The sequence below is a fragment of the Perognathus longimembris genome, chromosome 19, assembly GCF_023159225.1.
Source record: "Perognathus longimembris pacificus isolate PPM17 chromosome 19, ASM2315922v1, whole genome shotgun sequence".
NCBI classification, from domain to species: domain Eukaryota; kingdom Metazoa; phylum Chordata; class Mammalia; order Rodentia; family Heteromyidae; genus Perognathus; species Perognathus longimembris.
In genome coordinates this window covers 716,593-729,751 of record NC_063179.1, presented here as the reverse complement: position 1 = coordinate 729,751, position 13,159 = coordinate 716,593, and the positions used below count along the sequence as shown (strand labels likewise).

General features: G+C 58.5%; 1 protein-coding gene across 1 annotated transcript in view; it reads left to right on the top strand.

Annotated features, from left to right (window-relative positions):
* Positions 1-13,159, top strand: part of Slc6a3 (solute carrier family 6 member 3) — a 46,975-nt gene that overhangs the window by 16,973 nt on the left and 16,843 nt on the right. Inside the window, exons 4-6 of the mRNA XM_048368307.1 lie at positions 7,317-7,548; positions 12,329-12,467; positions 12,622-12,756. Of these exons, the coding sequence (XP_048224264.1) occupies positions 7,317-7,548; positions 12,329-12,467; positions 12,622-12,756 (506 nt within the window). The remainder of the gene's footprint in view (positions 1-7,316; positions 7,549-12,328; positions 12,468-12,621; positions 12,757-13,159) is intronic.

Sequence of the window (13,159 nt, the reverse complement as noted above, 5' to 3'; positions counted from 1 at the left end):
CTGTCTGTTAGTGACTGTGTCTGGCAGTGGAGGGCTCTGGCTGTCTGTTAGTGACTGTGTCTGGCAGGGGAGGGCTCTGGCTGTCTGTTAGTGACTGTGTCTGGCAGTGGAGGGCTCTGGCTGTCTCTTAGTGACTGTGTCTGGCAGTGGAGGGCTCTGGCTGTCTCTTAGTGACTGTGTCTGGCAGTGGAGGGCTCTGGCTGTCTGTTAGTGACTGTGTCTGGCAGTGGAGGGCTCTGGCTGTCTCCTAGTGACTGTGGCCGGCAGTGGAGGGCTCTGGCTGTCTGTTAGTGACTGTGTCTGGCAGTGGAGGGCTCTGGCTGTCTCTTAGTGACTGTGTCTGGCAGTGGAGGGCTCTGGCTGTCTCTTAGTGACTGTGTCTGGCAGTGGAGGGCTCTGGCTGTCTGTTAGTGACTGTGTCTGGCAGTGGAGGGCTCTGGCTGTCTGTTAGTGACTGTGTCTGGCAGTGGAGGGCTCTGGCTGTCTCCTAGTGACTGTGTCTGGCAGTGGAGGGCTCTGGCTGTCTGTTAGTGACTGTGTCTGGCAGTGGAGGGCTCTGGCTGTCTGTTAGTGACTGTGTCTGGCAGTGGAGGGCTCTGGCTGTCTGTTAGTGACTGTGTCTGGCAGTGGAGGGCTCTGGCTGTCTGTTAGTGACTGTGTCTGGCAGTGGAGGGCTCTGGCTGTCTCCTAGTGACTGTGTCTGGCAGTGGAGGGCTCTGGCTGTCTCTTACTGACTGTGTCTGGCAGTGGAGGGCTCTGGCTGTCTGTTAGTGACTGTGTCTGGCAGTGGAGGGCTCTGGCTGTCTCCTAGTGACTGTGTCTGGCAGTGGAGGGCTCTGGCTGTCTGTTAGTGACTGTGTCTGGCAGTGGAGGGCTCTGGCTGTCTCTTAGTGACTGTGTCTGGCAGTGGAGGGCTCTGGCTGTCTCCTAGTGACTGTGTCTGGCAGTGGAGGGCTCTGGCTGTCTGTTAGTGACTGTGTCTGGCAGTGGAGGGCTCTGGCTGTCTGTTAGTGACTGTGTCTGGCAGTGGAGGGCTCTGGCTGTCTGTTAGTGACTGTGTCTGGCAGTGGAGGGCTCTGGCTGTCTCTTACTGACTGTGTCTGGCAGTGGAGGGCTCTGGCTGTCTGTTAGTGACTGTGTCTGGCAGTGGAGGGCTCTGGCTGTCTCCTAGTGACTGTGGCCGGCAGTGGAGGGCTCTGGCTGTCTCTTAGTGACTGTGTCTGGCAGTGGAGGGCTCTGGCTGTCTCCTAGTGACTGTGTCTGGCAGTGGAGGGCTCTGGCTGTCTGTTAGTGACTGTGTCTGGCAGTGGAGGGCTCTGGCTGTCTGTTAGTGACTGTGTCTGGCAGTGGAGGGCTCTGGCTGTCTGTTAGTGACTGTGTCTGGCAGTGGAGGGCTCTGGCTGTCTGTTAGTGACTGTGTCTGGCAGTGGAGGGCTCTGGCTGTCTCCTAGTGACTGTGTCTGGCAGTGGAGGGCTCTGGCTGTCTCTTACTGACTGTGTCTGGCAGTGGAGGGCTCTGGCTGTCTGTTAGTGACTGTGTCTGGCAGTGGAGGGCTCTGGCTGTCTCCTAGTGACTGTGGCCGGCAGTGGAGGGCTCTGGCTGTCTCTTAGTGACTGTGTCTGGCAGTGGAGGGCTCTGGCTGTCTCCTAGTGACTGTGTCTGGCAGTGGAGGGCTCTGGCTGTCTGTTAGTGACTGTGTCTGGCAGTGGAGGGCTCTGGCTGTCTGTTAGTGACTGTGTCTGGCAGTGGAGGGCTCTGGCTGTCTGTTAGTGACTGTGTCTGGCAGTGGAGGGCTCTGGCTGTCTCCTAGTGACTGTGGCCGGCAGTGGAGGGCTCTGGCTGTCTGTTAGTGACTGTGTCTGGCAGTGGAGGGCTCTGGCTGTCTCTTAGTGACTGTGTCTGGCAGTGGAGGGCTCTGGCTGTCTGTTAGTGACTGTGTCTGGCAGTGGAGGGCTCTGGCTGTCTCCTAGTGACTGTGTCTGGCAGTGGAGGGCTCTGGCTGTCTCCTAGTGACTGTGTCTGGCAGTGGAGGGCTCTGGCTGTCTGTTAGTGACTGTGTCTGGCAGTGGAGGGCTCTGGCTGTCTGTTAGTGACTGTGTCTGGCAGTGGAGGGCTCTGGCTGTCTGTTAGTGACTGTGTCTGGCAGTGGAGGGCTCTGGCTGTCTCCTAGTGACTGTGTCTGGCAGTGGAGGGCTCTGGCTGTCTCTTACTGACTGTGTCTGGCAGTGGAGGGCTCTGGCTGTCTGTTAGTGACTGTGTCTGGCAGTGGAGGGCTCTGGCTGTCTCCTAGTGACTGTGGCCGGCAGTGGAGGGCTCTGGCTGTCTCTTAGTGACTGTGTCTGGCAGTGGAGGGCTCTGGCTGTCTCCTAGTGACTGTGTCTGGCAGTGGAGGGCTCTGGCTGTCTGTTAGTGACTGTGTCTGGCAGTGGAGGGCTCTGGCTGTCTGTTAGTGACTGTGTCTGGCAGTGGAGGGCTCTGGCTGTCTGTTAGTGACTGTGTCTGGCAGTGGAGGGCTCTGGCTGTCTGTTAGTGACTGTGTCTGGCAGTGGAGGGCTCTGGCTGTCTCCTAGTGACTGTGTCTGGCAGTGGAGGGCTCTGGCTGTCTGTTAGTGACTGTGTCTGGCAGTGGAGGGCTCTGGCTGTCTCCTAGTGACTGTGTCTGGCAGTGGAGGGCTCTGGCTGTCTCCTAGTGACTGTGTCTGGCAGTGGAGGGCTCTGGCTGTCTCCTAGTGACTGTGTCTGGCAGTGGAGGGCTCTGGCTGTCTGTTAGTGACTGTGTCTGGCAGTGGAGGGCTCTGGCTGTCTGTTAGTGACTGTGTCTGGCAGTGGAGGTCTCTGGCTGTCTGTTAGTGACTGTGTCTGGCAGTGGAGGGCTCTGGCTGTCTGTTAGTGACTGTGTCTGGCAGTGGAGGGCTCTGGCTGTCTGTTAGTGACTGTGTCTGGCAGTGGAGGGCTCTGGCTGTCTGTTAGTGACTGTGTCTGGCAGTGGAGGGCTCTGGCTGTCTCCTAGTGACTGTGGCCGGCAGTGGAGGGCTCTGGCTGTCTCCTAGTGACTGTGTCTGGCAGTGGAGGGCTCTGGCTGTCTCCTAGTGACTGTGTCTGGCAGTCGAGGGCTCTGGCTGTCTGTTAGTGACTGTGTCTGGCAGTGGAGGGCTCTGGCTGTCTGTTAGTGACTGTGTCTGGCAGTGGAGGGCTCTGGCTCTCTGTTAGTGACTGTGTCTGGCAGTCGAGGGCTCTGGCTGTCTGTTAGTGACTGTGTCTGGCAGTGGAGGGCTCTGGCTGTCTGTTAGTGACTGTGTCTGGCAGTGGAGGGCTCTGGCTGTCTGTTAGTGACTGTGTCTGGCAGTCGAGGGCTCTGGCTGTCTGTTAGTGACTGTGTCTGGCAGTGGAGGGCTCTGGCTGTCTCCTAGTGACTGTGTCTGGCAGTGGAGGGCTCTGGCTGTCTCCTAGTGACTGTGTCTGGCAGTCGAGGGCTCTGGCTGTCTGTTAGTGACTGTGTCTGGCAGTGGAGGGCTCTGGCTGTCTGTTAGTGACTGTGTCTGGCAGTGGAGGGCTCTGGCTGTCTCTTAGTGACTGTGTCTGGCAGTGGAGGGCTCTGGCTGTCTGTTAGTGACTGTGTCTGGCAGTGGAGGGCTCTGGCTGTCTGTTAGTGACTGTGTCTGGCAGTGGAGGGCTCTGGCTGTCTGTTAGTGACTGTGTCTGGCAGTGGAGGGCTCTGGCTGTCTCTTACTGACTGTGTCTGGCAGTGGAGGGCTCTGGCTGTCTGTTAGTGACTGTGTCTGGCAGTGGAGGGCTCTGGCTGTCTGTTAGTGACTGTGTCTGGCAGTGGAGGGCTCTGGCTGTCTCCTAGTGACTGTGGCCGGCAGTGGAGGGCTCTGGCTGTCTCTTAGTGACTGTGTCTGGCAGTGGAGGGCTCTGGCTGTCTGTTAGTGACTGTGTCTGGCAGTGGAGGGCTCTGGCTGTCTGTTAGTGACTGTGTCTGGCAGTGGAGGGCTCTGGCTGTCTCCTAGTGACTGTGTCTGGCAGTGGAGGGCTCTGGCTGTCTGTTAGTGACTGTGTCTGGCAGTGGAGGGCTCTGGCTGTCTGTTAGTGACTGTGTCTGGCAGTGGAGGGCTCTGGCTGTCTGTTAGTGACTGTGTCTGGCAGTGGAGGGCTCTGGCTGTCTGTTAGTGACTGTGTCTGGCAGTGGAGGGCTCTGGCTGTCTCCTAGTGACTGTGTCTGGCAGTGGAGGGCTCTGGCTGTCTCTTACTGACTGTGTCTGGCAGTGGAGGGCTCTGGCTGTCTGTTAGTGACTGTGTCTGGCAGTGGAGGGCTCTGGCTGTCTCCTAGTGACTGTGGCCGGCAGTGGAGGGCTCTGGCTGTCTCTTAGTGACTGTGTCTGGCAGTGGAGGGCTCTGGCTGTCTCCTAGTGACTGTGTCTGGCAGTGGAGGGCTCTGGCTGTCTGTTAGTGACTGTGTCTGGCAGTGGAGGGCTCTGGCTGTCTGTTAGTGACTGTGTCTGGCAGTGGAGGGCTCTGGCTGTCTGTTAGTGACTGTGTCTGGCAGTGGAGGGCTCTGGCTGTCTCCTAGTGACTGTGTCTGGCAGTGGAGGGCTCTGGCTGTCTGTTAGTGACTGTGTCTGGCAGTGGAGGGCTCTGGCTGTCTGTTAGTGACTGTGTCTGGCAGTGGAGGGCTCTGGCTGTCTGTTAGTGACTGTGTCTGGCAGTGGAGGGCTCCGACTGTCTTCTAGTGACTGTGTCTGGCAGTGGAGGGCTCTGGCTGTCTCCTAGTGACTGTGGCCGGCAGTGGAGGGCTCTGGCTGTCTGTTAGTGACTGTGTCTGGCAGTGGAGGGCTCTGGCTGTCTGTTAGTGACTGTGTCTGGCAGTGGAGGGCTCTGGCTGTCTCTTACTGACTGTGTCTGGCAGTGGAGGGCTCTGGCTGTCTGTTAGTGACTGTGTCTGGCAGTGGAGGGCTCTGGCTGTCTCCTAGTGACTGTGGCCGGCAGTGGAGGGCTCTGGCTGTCTCTTAGTGACTGTGTCTGGCAGTGGAGGGCTCTGGCTGTCTCCTAGTGACTGTGTCTGGCAGTGGAGGGCTCTGGCTGTCTGTTAGTGACTGTGTCTGGCAGTGGAGGGCTCTGGCTGTCTGTTAGTGACTGTGTCTGGCAGTGGAGGGCTCTGGCTGTCTCCTAGTGACTGTGTCTGGCAGTGGAGGGCTCTGGCTGTCTGTTAGTGACTGTGTCTGGCAGTGGAGGGCTCTGGCTGTCTCCTAGTGACTGTGTCTGGCAGTGGAGGGCTCTGGCTGTCTCTTACTGACTGTGTCTGGCAGTGGAGGGCTCTGGCTGTCTGTTAGTGACTGTGTCTGGCAGTGGAGGGCTCTGGCTGTCTCCTAGTGACTGTGGCCGGCAGTGGAGGGCTCTGGCTGTCTCTTAGTGACTGTGTCTGGCAGTGGAGGGCTCTGGCTGTCTCCTAGTGACTGTGTCTGGCAGTGGAGGGCTCTGGCTGTCTGTTAGTGACTGTGTCTGGCAGTGGAGGGCTCTGGCTGTCTGTTAGTGACTGTGTCTGGCAGTGGAGGGCTCTGGCTGTCTCTTAGTGACTGTGTCTGGCAGTGGAGGGCTCTGGCTGTCTGTTATTGACTGTGTCTGGCAGTGGAGGGCTCTGGCTGTCTCCTAGTGACTGTGTCTGGCAGTGGAGGGCTCTGGCTGTCTGTTAGTGACTGTGTCTGGCAGTGGAGGGCTCTGGCTGTCTCCTAGTGACTGTGTCTGGCAGTCGAGGGCTCTGGCTGTCTCCTAGTGACTGTGTCTGGCAGTGGAGGGCTCTGGCTGTCTGTTAGTGACTGTGTCTGGCAGTGGAGGGCTCTGGCTGTCTGTTAGTGACTGTGTCTGGCAGTGGAGGGCTCTGGCTGTCTCTTACTGACTGTGTCTGGCAGTGGAGGGCTCTGGCTGTCTCCTAGTGACTGTGTCTGGCAGTGGAGGGCTCTGGCTGTCTCCTAGTGACTGTGTCTGGCAGTCGAGGGCTCTGGCTGTCTGTTAGTGACTGTGTCTGGCAGTGAAGGGCTCTGGCTGTCTGTTAGTGACTGTGTCTGGCAGTGGAGGGCTCTGGCTGTCTGTTAGTGACTGTGTCTGGCAGTGGAGGGCTCTGGCTGTCTCCTAGTGACTGTGTCTGGCAGTGGAGGGCTCTGGCTGTCTGTTAGTGACTGTGTCTGGCAGTGGAGGGTTCCGGCTGTCTGTTAGTGACTGTGTCTGGCAGTTGAGGGCTCTGGCTGTCTCCTAGTGACTGTGGCCGGCAGTGGAGGGCTCTGGCTGTCTCTTAGTGACTGTGTCTGGCAGTGGAGGGCTCTGGCTGTCTGTTATTGACTGTGGCCGGCAGTGGAGGGCTCTGGCTGTCTCTTAGTGACTGTGTCTGGCAGTGGAGGGCTCTGGCTGTCTCTTACTGACTGTGTCTGGCAGTGGAGGGCTCTGGCTGTCTGTTAGTGACTGTGTCTGGCAGTGGAGGGCTCTGGCTGTCTCCTAGTGACTGTGTCTGGCAGTGGAGGGCTCTGGCTGTCTCCTAGTGACTGTGTCTGGCAGTGGAGGGCTCTGGCTGTCTGTTAGTGACTGTGTCTGGCAGTGGAGGGCTCTGGCTGTCTGTTAGTGACTGTGTCTGGCAGTGGAGGGTTCTGGCTGTCTCCTAGTGACTGTGTCTGGCAGTGGAGGGCTCTGGCTGTCTCCTAGTGACTGTGTCTGGCAGTGGAGGGCTCTGGCTGTCTCTTAGTGACTATGGGTAACAATAGAGGGTGCCAGTTGTCTCTTAGTGACTGTAGAAGGCTCTTGGGAATCTCAGGTGCCGTCTGAATGCTCCTGTTGGCGTAGGTGAAAGTGAGTGGTTCTCAAGTTTTTCATGATGGATATCTGTGGGTTGGCTTACCCTGGATGGCCCTAGATTGTCCTGAAGGACCCTGGTTGCTTCTGACTGGCTGTGGTGGCAATAGCTGGCCCTTTTTTGCCTTATGTGTCTGTGGGTAGCCTTGGTGTACTCAGATGATGGTTGGTAATCCTAAGAGGTTCCCGGATAACCTGGTTCTCCATGGCTAACCCTAGAGGGTCCTGAGTGTGCAAAGAAGGCCCTGGACCTCATCTGGAGACACGCTGCTCTCTCCAGGTGGGTGTGGTTGCCTCTGGCGGGCGGGTGCCCTCCTTGGTGGTCACGTGGCGTGTGGAGGGAGTCCTCTCATGAGCTCACTGTGTTTCAGGGCGCTCCTGGAGGTAGACGTTTGGTGCCCCAGCTCAGGGCTGCAGCACTGGCTGGAAGGCAGGGGAAGGGAGGCCTTGGTGACCGGGGCTCTCCTCTCCTCGCCAGGCGTGGGCTTCACCGTCATCCTCATCTCCTTCTACGTGGGCTTCTTCTACAATGTCATCATTGCCTGGGCCCTGCACTACTTCTTCTCCTCCTTCACCGTGGACCTCCCGTGGATCCACTGCAACAACACCTGGAACAGCCCCAACTGCTCCGAAGCCCACGCCGGCAACGCCAGCGGCGGCACGGGGGCCAATGACACCTTCAGGACCACGCCCGCCGCCGAGTACTTTGAGTAAGTGGGGGCCGGGTCTTCCTCTCCACTCAGAGGCGAGGGGTGGCGTGGCCAGGGCCAGCCGGCAGCCGAAGACAGCCACCCTCCCCCGCCGCCCGCAAGACCATGGTACACGCCCCGGAGACCCCCGTCCTCTCCTCCTCCTGTGAAGCGTGCATCGGAGCCCCTGGCAGGCAGGCGTCGGGCCACTCAGCCTCGCTGTGGGGGTGAGCACTAAGCAGACCGGCACACGGAGCCAGCCCTGCGCTGTGCTCTCCTGCGCCCACAGTGGGGTTGAAGAGGGCCCGAGGCCTACGTGGGTGCAGGGGAAGGCAAGCGCGGGGGCCAAGGATCCGGGTCTCTCTCGTGCTCTGCCTACCCCGCCCTGCCCTTTCCCTGCACACAGTCTGGGGTGGCACTCAGCCTTCAGGTTCTCTGCTCTCTCACCACGGGGGTCCAGTCACCCCAGCCGCTCCGACGGCCCTCCACGGCGTACGGTGGCCATCCACCTCTCGCAAGGCCTTCCTTCTTCACGGCCGCCTCCTCTCCCACCTCATTTCCAGCAAGAGTTTTCCTGTGAGCGGAGTCACGGATTGTAATTATGGGTGTGTAAACGGACATGAGTGGCGTGTAAGCGTGTGAGGTGTGCATGCTCTGGAGCTGTCCCTCCCCCCAGCTCCTGGCCGAGCGGATTCACCTGCTTGGACTGAGGCAGAGTTCCCTAAGGCACAGCTTCTCTAGCGGGGAGGAAAGGACACTTTAGCCATTGCTGTCACATCCAGGGCTCCACCGGCATGATGGTGCTCTTCCTGGGGAATGTGTCCACTGTGACATGCCCTGCCCATGTTTCCACGTGAGCGTCCACTGTGATCTGTCCATACTTCCATGTGAGCATCCACTCGTCCACTGTGATCTGTCCACACTTCCACGTGAGCGTCCACTGTGATCTGTCCACACTTCCACGTGAGTGTCCACTCGTCCACTGTGATCTGTCCACACTTCCACGTGAGCGTCCACTGTGATCTGTCCACACTTCCACGTGAGTGTCCACTCGTCCATTGTGATCTCTCCTGTCCACTTCCATGTGAGCATCCACTCGTCCACTGTGATCTGTCCACACTTCCACGTGAGCGTCCACTGTCCTGTCCACACTTCCACGTGAGCGTCCACTCGTCCACTGTGATCTGTCCACACTTCCATGTGAGCGTCCACTGTCCTGTCCACACTTCCACGTGAGCGTCCACTCGTCCACTGTGATCTGTCCATACTTCCATGTGAGCGTCCACTGTGATCTGTCCACAGTTCCACGTGAGCGTCCACTGATCTGTCCACACTTCCACATGAGTGTCCACTCGTCCACTGTAATCTTTCCTGTCCACATTGCCATGTGAGCGTCCACTCGTCCACTGTGATCTGTCCACACTTCCACGTGAGCATCCACTCGTCCACTGTGATCTGTCCACACTTCCACGTGAGCGTCCACTGTGATCTGTCCACACTTCCACGTGAGCATCCACTCGTCCACTGTGATCTGTCCACACTTCCACGTGAGCGTCCACTGATCTGTCCACACTTCCATGTGAGCGTCCACTCGTCCACTGTGATCTCTCTTGTTCACACTTCCACATGAGCGTCCACTGTCCTGTCCACACTTCCACATGAACGTCCACTGTCCTGTCCACACTTCCACATGAACGTTCACTGTCCTGTCCACACTTCCACGTGAGCATCCACTCGTCCACTGTGATCTCTCCTGTCTACACTGCCACGTGAGCATCCACTCGTCCACTGTGATCTGTCCACACTTCCATGTGAGTATCCACTCGTCCACTGTGATCTCCCCTGTCCACATTTCCACGTGAGCGTCCACTCGTCCACTGTGATCTGTCCACACTTCCACGTGAGCGTCCACTCATCCATTGTGATCTCCCCTGTCCACACTAACATGTGAGCATCCACTCGTCCACTGTGATCTGTCCACACTTCCATGAGTGCCCACTGATCCACTGTGATCGACATGTCCTGTCCACACTTCCACGTGAGCGTCCATGGACACCATAGCAGAAGGGGCTTGGGCCAGTCCCATTGCGATGCCTGAGGTGTAGCAGCCGCCTTGTCATTGGAGCTGTGGAGCCCTGCTTAGAGAAGAGCAGGGCCCCTGGTGAGTCGGCACAGAAGTCCCCAGTAGTAGGTGAAGATCGCCCCGGAGTGCAGCTGTGTCCCCCATCCAAGTGGAGCTTCGCAGAGAGCCACAGAGCTTGTTGCTGGCCTCCTTACCATCCCATCCCCAGACTTAACACTGCGGTTGAGGGAGCGAGGCAGCCTGCACCAGTGCCTTGCCCCGTGGCTGGCCTAGGGAATGGCAGGTGACGGGGGAGGGCCAGGAACCTTCCCTCCCTTCCCTCCCTCCCAACCTTCTCTTCCCTTCCCTAGTACTGGTGGCCATGTGGTCCATCTCCTGTCCTTTACCTCTAACCTGCTTGTGTCGTTCCATTAAGTTGAGTTTCTAGTAGATAGCATAGCACTGTTTCTTGATTTTTAATCCTGTATGATAATATCTGCCGTGTGTGTGTGTGTGTGTGTGTGTGTGTGTGAGAGAGAGAGAGAGAGAGAGAGAGAGAGAGAGAGAGAGAGAGAGAGAGTCTACTGGAACTTAAACTCAGGACCTGGGCACAGCCCTTAGCTTTTTTGCTCAGGGATGGTGCTCTACCACTTCAGCCAGCCCTCTACTTATAGCTTTTTGTTGGCTCATTAGAGATAAGAGTGAGACTCAAGGACTTTCCGGTCTGGCTTCAAATTGTGATCCTCAGATACCAGCTTCTTGAGTAGCTAGAATTACAGGCGTGAGCCACCAGCACCTGGAGCATGTCTGTCCTTTCATTGAAATTCTTAGTCCATAATATGGATACGTTTAGGTTCAAATCTTCTTGATTTTTTTTCCTATGTGTTCTGTATCTCCTTTGTTTCTTTTTTGTTATTCCTTCTTTGGAGCCAACTTTCAGCTATCTGTCTTATCTGTACTCTCGGCTTTTACTGTGTATCATAAAGTTTACAATAAGCGTATTCTTTTTAAAAATGTTTTTATTGGGGGGCTGGGGATAGGGCCTAGTGGTAAAGTGCTCACCTCTCATACATGAAGCCTTAGGTTCGATTCCCCAGTACCGCATATATAGAAAAATCCAGAAGTGGCGCTGTGGCTCAAGTGGCAGAGTGCTAGCCTTGAGCAAAAAGAAGCCAAGGACAGTGCTCACGCCCTGAGTTCAAGCCCCAGGACTGGCAAAAAAACAAAACAAAACAAAATGTGTTTATTGTTATTATAAAGGTGATGTGCAGAGGGGCTGCAGTGCATATCTTTTTGGACAGTGTCACCCCTCCCCTCGCTCTCTCTCTGTTTTCCCCTCCCATCCCCACTCACAAGTTACACAGTCCATTTTCAGCATGCTGTCCAGTGCGGGCCCCTGCTGTGTTTCTTCACCCTTTGTCCCCCTTTCTGTGCCCCCCCACCCTCTCCGCGCAGTGTACATCTTTAGCCTGCGCAGGCCACCTCCCGGCATCTTTACGCGCTCCCCACACAACTCAACGCCACGCCGCGCCTGTGTAACCCGCCCTCTCGTCTTCTGTGGGATTGCTGCCATTGATCTTCGCTGCTGAAGGATTCTGGGGACTGGAGTGCGGGCAGGGGGGCAGAGCACTCGACAGCAGCCCAGGGCAGACAGGAGGCGCGGAGGACCCGCTGGGAATTCCTGCCGCCACCTAGGGGAGGCAGAGGGCATGGCTGAGCAGGCGCCTGGCGGGAGCTCCCTGGTCCCGCGACCTCCCGGCACCCAGGGCTCCATCACGGGGCACCCGTGGGGGCTGACCTCTCGTGAGCTCTGTAGGGAGAGGGGGACAGTGATGGTTCAGGGGGGCCGCCCGGGGCCTCTGCCGGGGACCATGCCCCTGACCACCCTGGGGCATGCGGAGCCCTGAGCCACGCCTGGCTGTGGCCCTGGACGTGACTGCTCACGTGGCACCTGCCATCTGGCTCTGCTGGAAGCTGCGGAAAGCTAGGCCGGCTGTGCTCCACTGTATCAGGGACTTAGGCGGTTCCGCAGTTAAAACAGGGTTGAGCCGTAAGTGGCTTTTGTCTTTGTGAGTCCCCCACCGTCCAGTGCCAAAGCAGTTATTACAGTGGCCTGGCCTCGAAGCCTGGGTCTGCGAAGGTCTCAGTGCCAGAGCGCCTTTCCCAAACGTCGTCACCAGGATTTACCCAGGCAGTGCTCTGGAGAGAGTGCCAAGGCCCTGCGTCTGCTGGCGGGGGAGGCTCGTGCCCGGCACCATTCCCGCTCCCTCGGGCCTGGTTCTCTGCCCTTTGGGGCAGATTCTCCCAAAGATACACGGGAGCACGTGTGATCCTGACTGGTCCCCTGCAGCCTCCAGGCACCCAGAGCTGGGGAAGCGTGCAGGGGGCTACGGGCTGTCACCTCCGACCCCTGAGCGTCCTGCGCCCCGTAGAGGGGCCCCGGGACACCGTGCGGGAAGCAGCAGGGGGGCCCACACGCAGCACCTCCGTCCAGCTTCTGCGTCCCCACAAACCCCAGGCGCTGCCCTGCCCAGCCCCACCGTGCGAGGCCCAGCGTCTCTGTCCACCTCTTGTCTCACCGGCCCCGCCTCTCGCAGAGCAGGGTCTCTGGTCCCATCAGATCAGGTGCTTTCTGCCGCGTGGAGCTTGAGGGTAGCACGTACGACCAGAGTGGCCGCCCGGCTTCCATTCTCGATGGAGAGCCATTCCCTTTCCAACCCTCCTCTTGCTCCCCTCTAGGCGCGGGGTGCTGCACCTACACCAGAGCCGAGGCATCGACGACCTGGGCCCCCCAAGGTGGCAGCTCACGGCCTGCCTGGTGCTGGTGATCGTCCTGCTCTACTTCAGCCTCTGGAAGGGAGTCAAGACCTCCGGGAAGGTGAGACGCTGGGCTTCCGCCCATGACCCAGCCGTGGCCCGGTGAAGAGGGGGCCCGTGGCCACGGCTGGGGTTTAGGTGGACGCCAGTGTCCTGCCAGCTCCTGTCCCCAGCAAGGGCCCTGCTGTCATCTGTGGGCACCGTCCTCTCCTCAGGTTGTGTGGATCACAGCCACCATGCCCTACGTGGTCCTCACTGCCCTGCTCCTGCGCGGCGTCACCCTCCCCGGAGCCATGGACGGCATCAGAGCGTACCTGAGCGTGGACTTCTACCGGCTCTGTGAGGCGTCTGTGAGTACAGCCCCTCGCCACCTGCGGTCCTCGGCCCCATGGCACAGGCCGAGGGCCGGACGCCTGCAGAGAGGCGGCTGGCGGGAGTGCCTGTCTCACTCTGTGTGCTCGGGCCTGAGCCTGGGCGGGACTTTTGGGAGGCGTTACACGGTGCAGGCAGGGTACACAGGGGGTCAGGAGTGGGGTCCTCAGAGAGACAGACGCACAACTGCGGCAGGAACAACAGGAGTGGAGATGGGTAGGAGCTAGGCAGATAGATTACAGACAACATAGATGCATGGATGGATAGACGAGCTAGACAGAGAGATGCCAGACTACTATGGAAAGAGTCGTGTCTAAGGCCCGAGGAGGTGTGCACCCAGCAAAGATGCCAGGCTGCCGTGTGGGGCTCCCAGGAGGCACG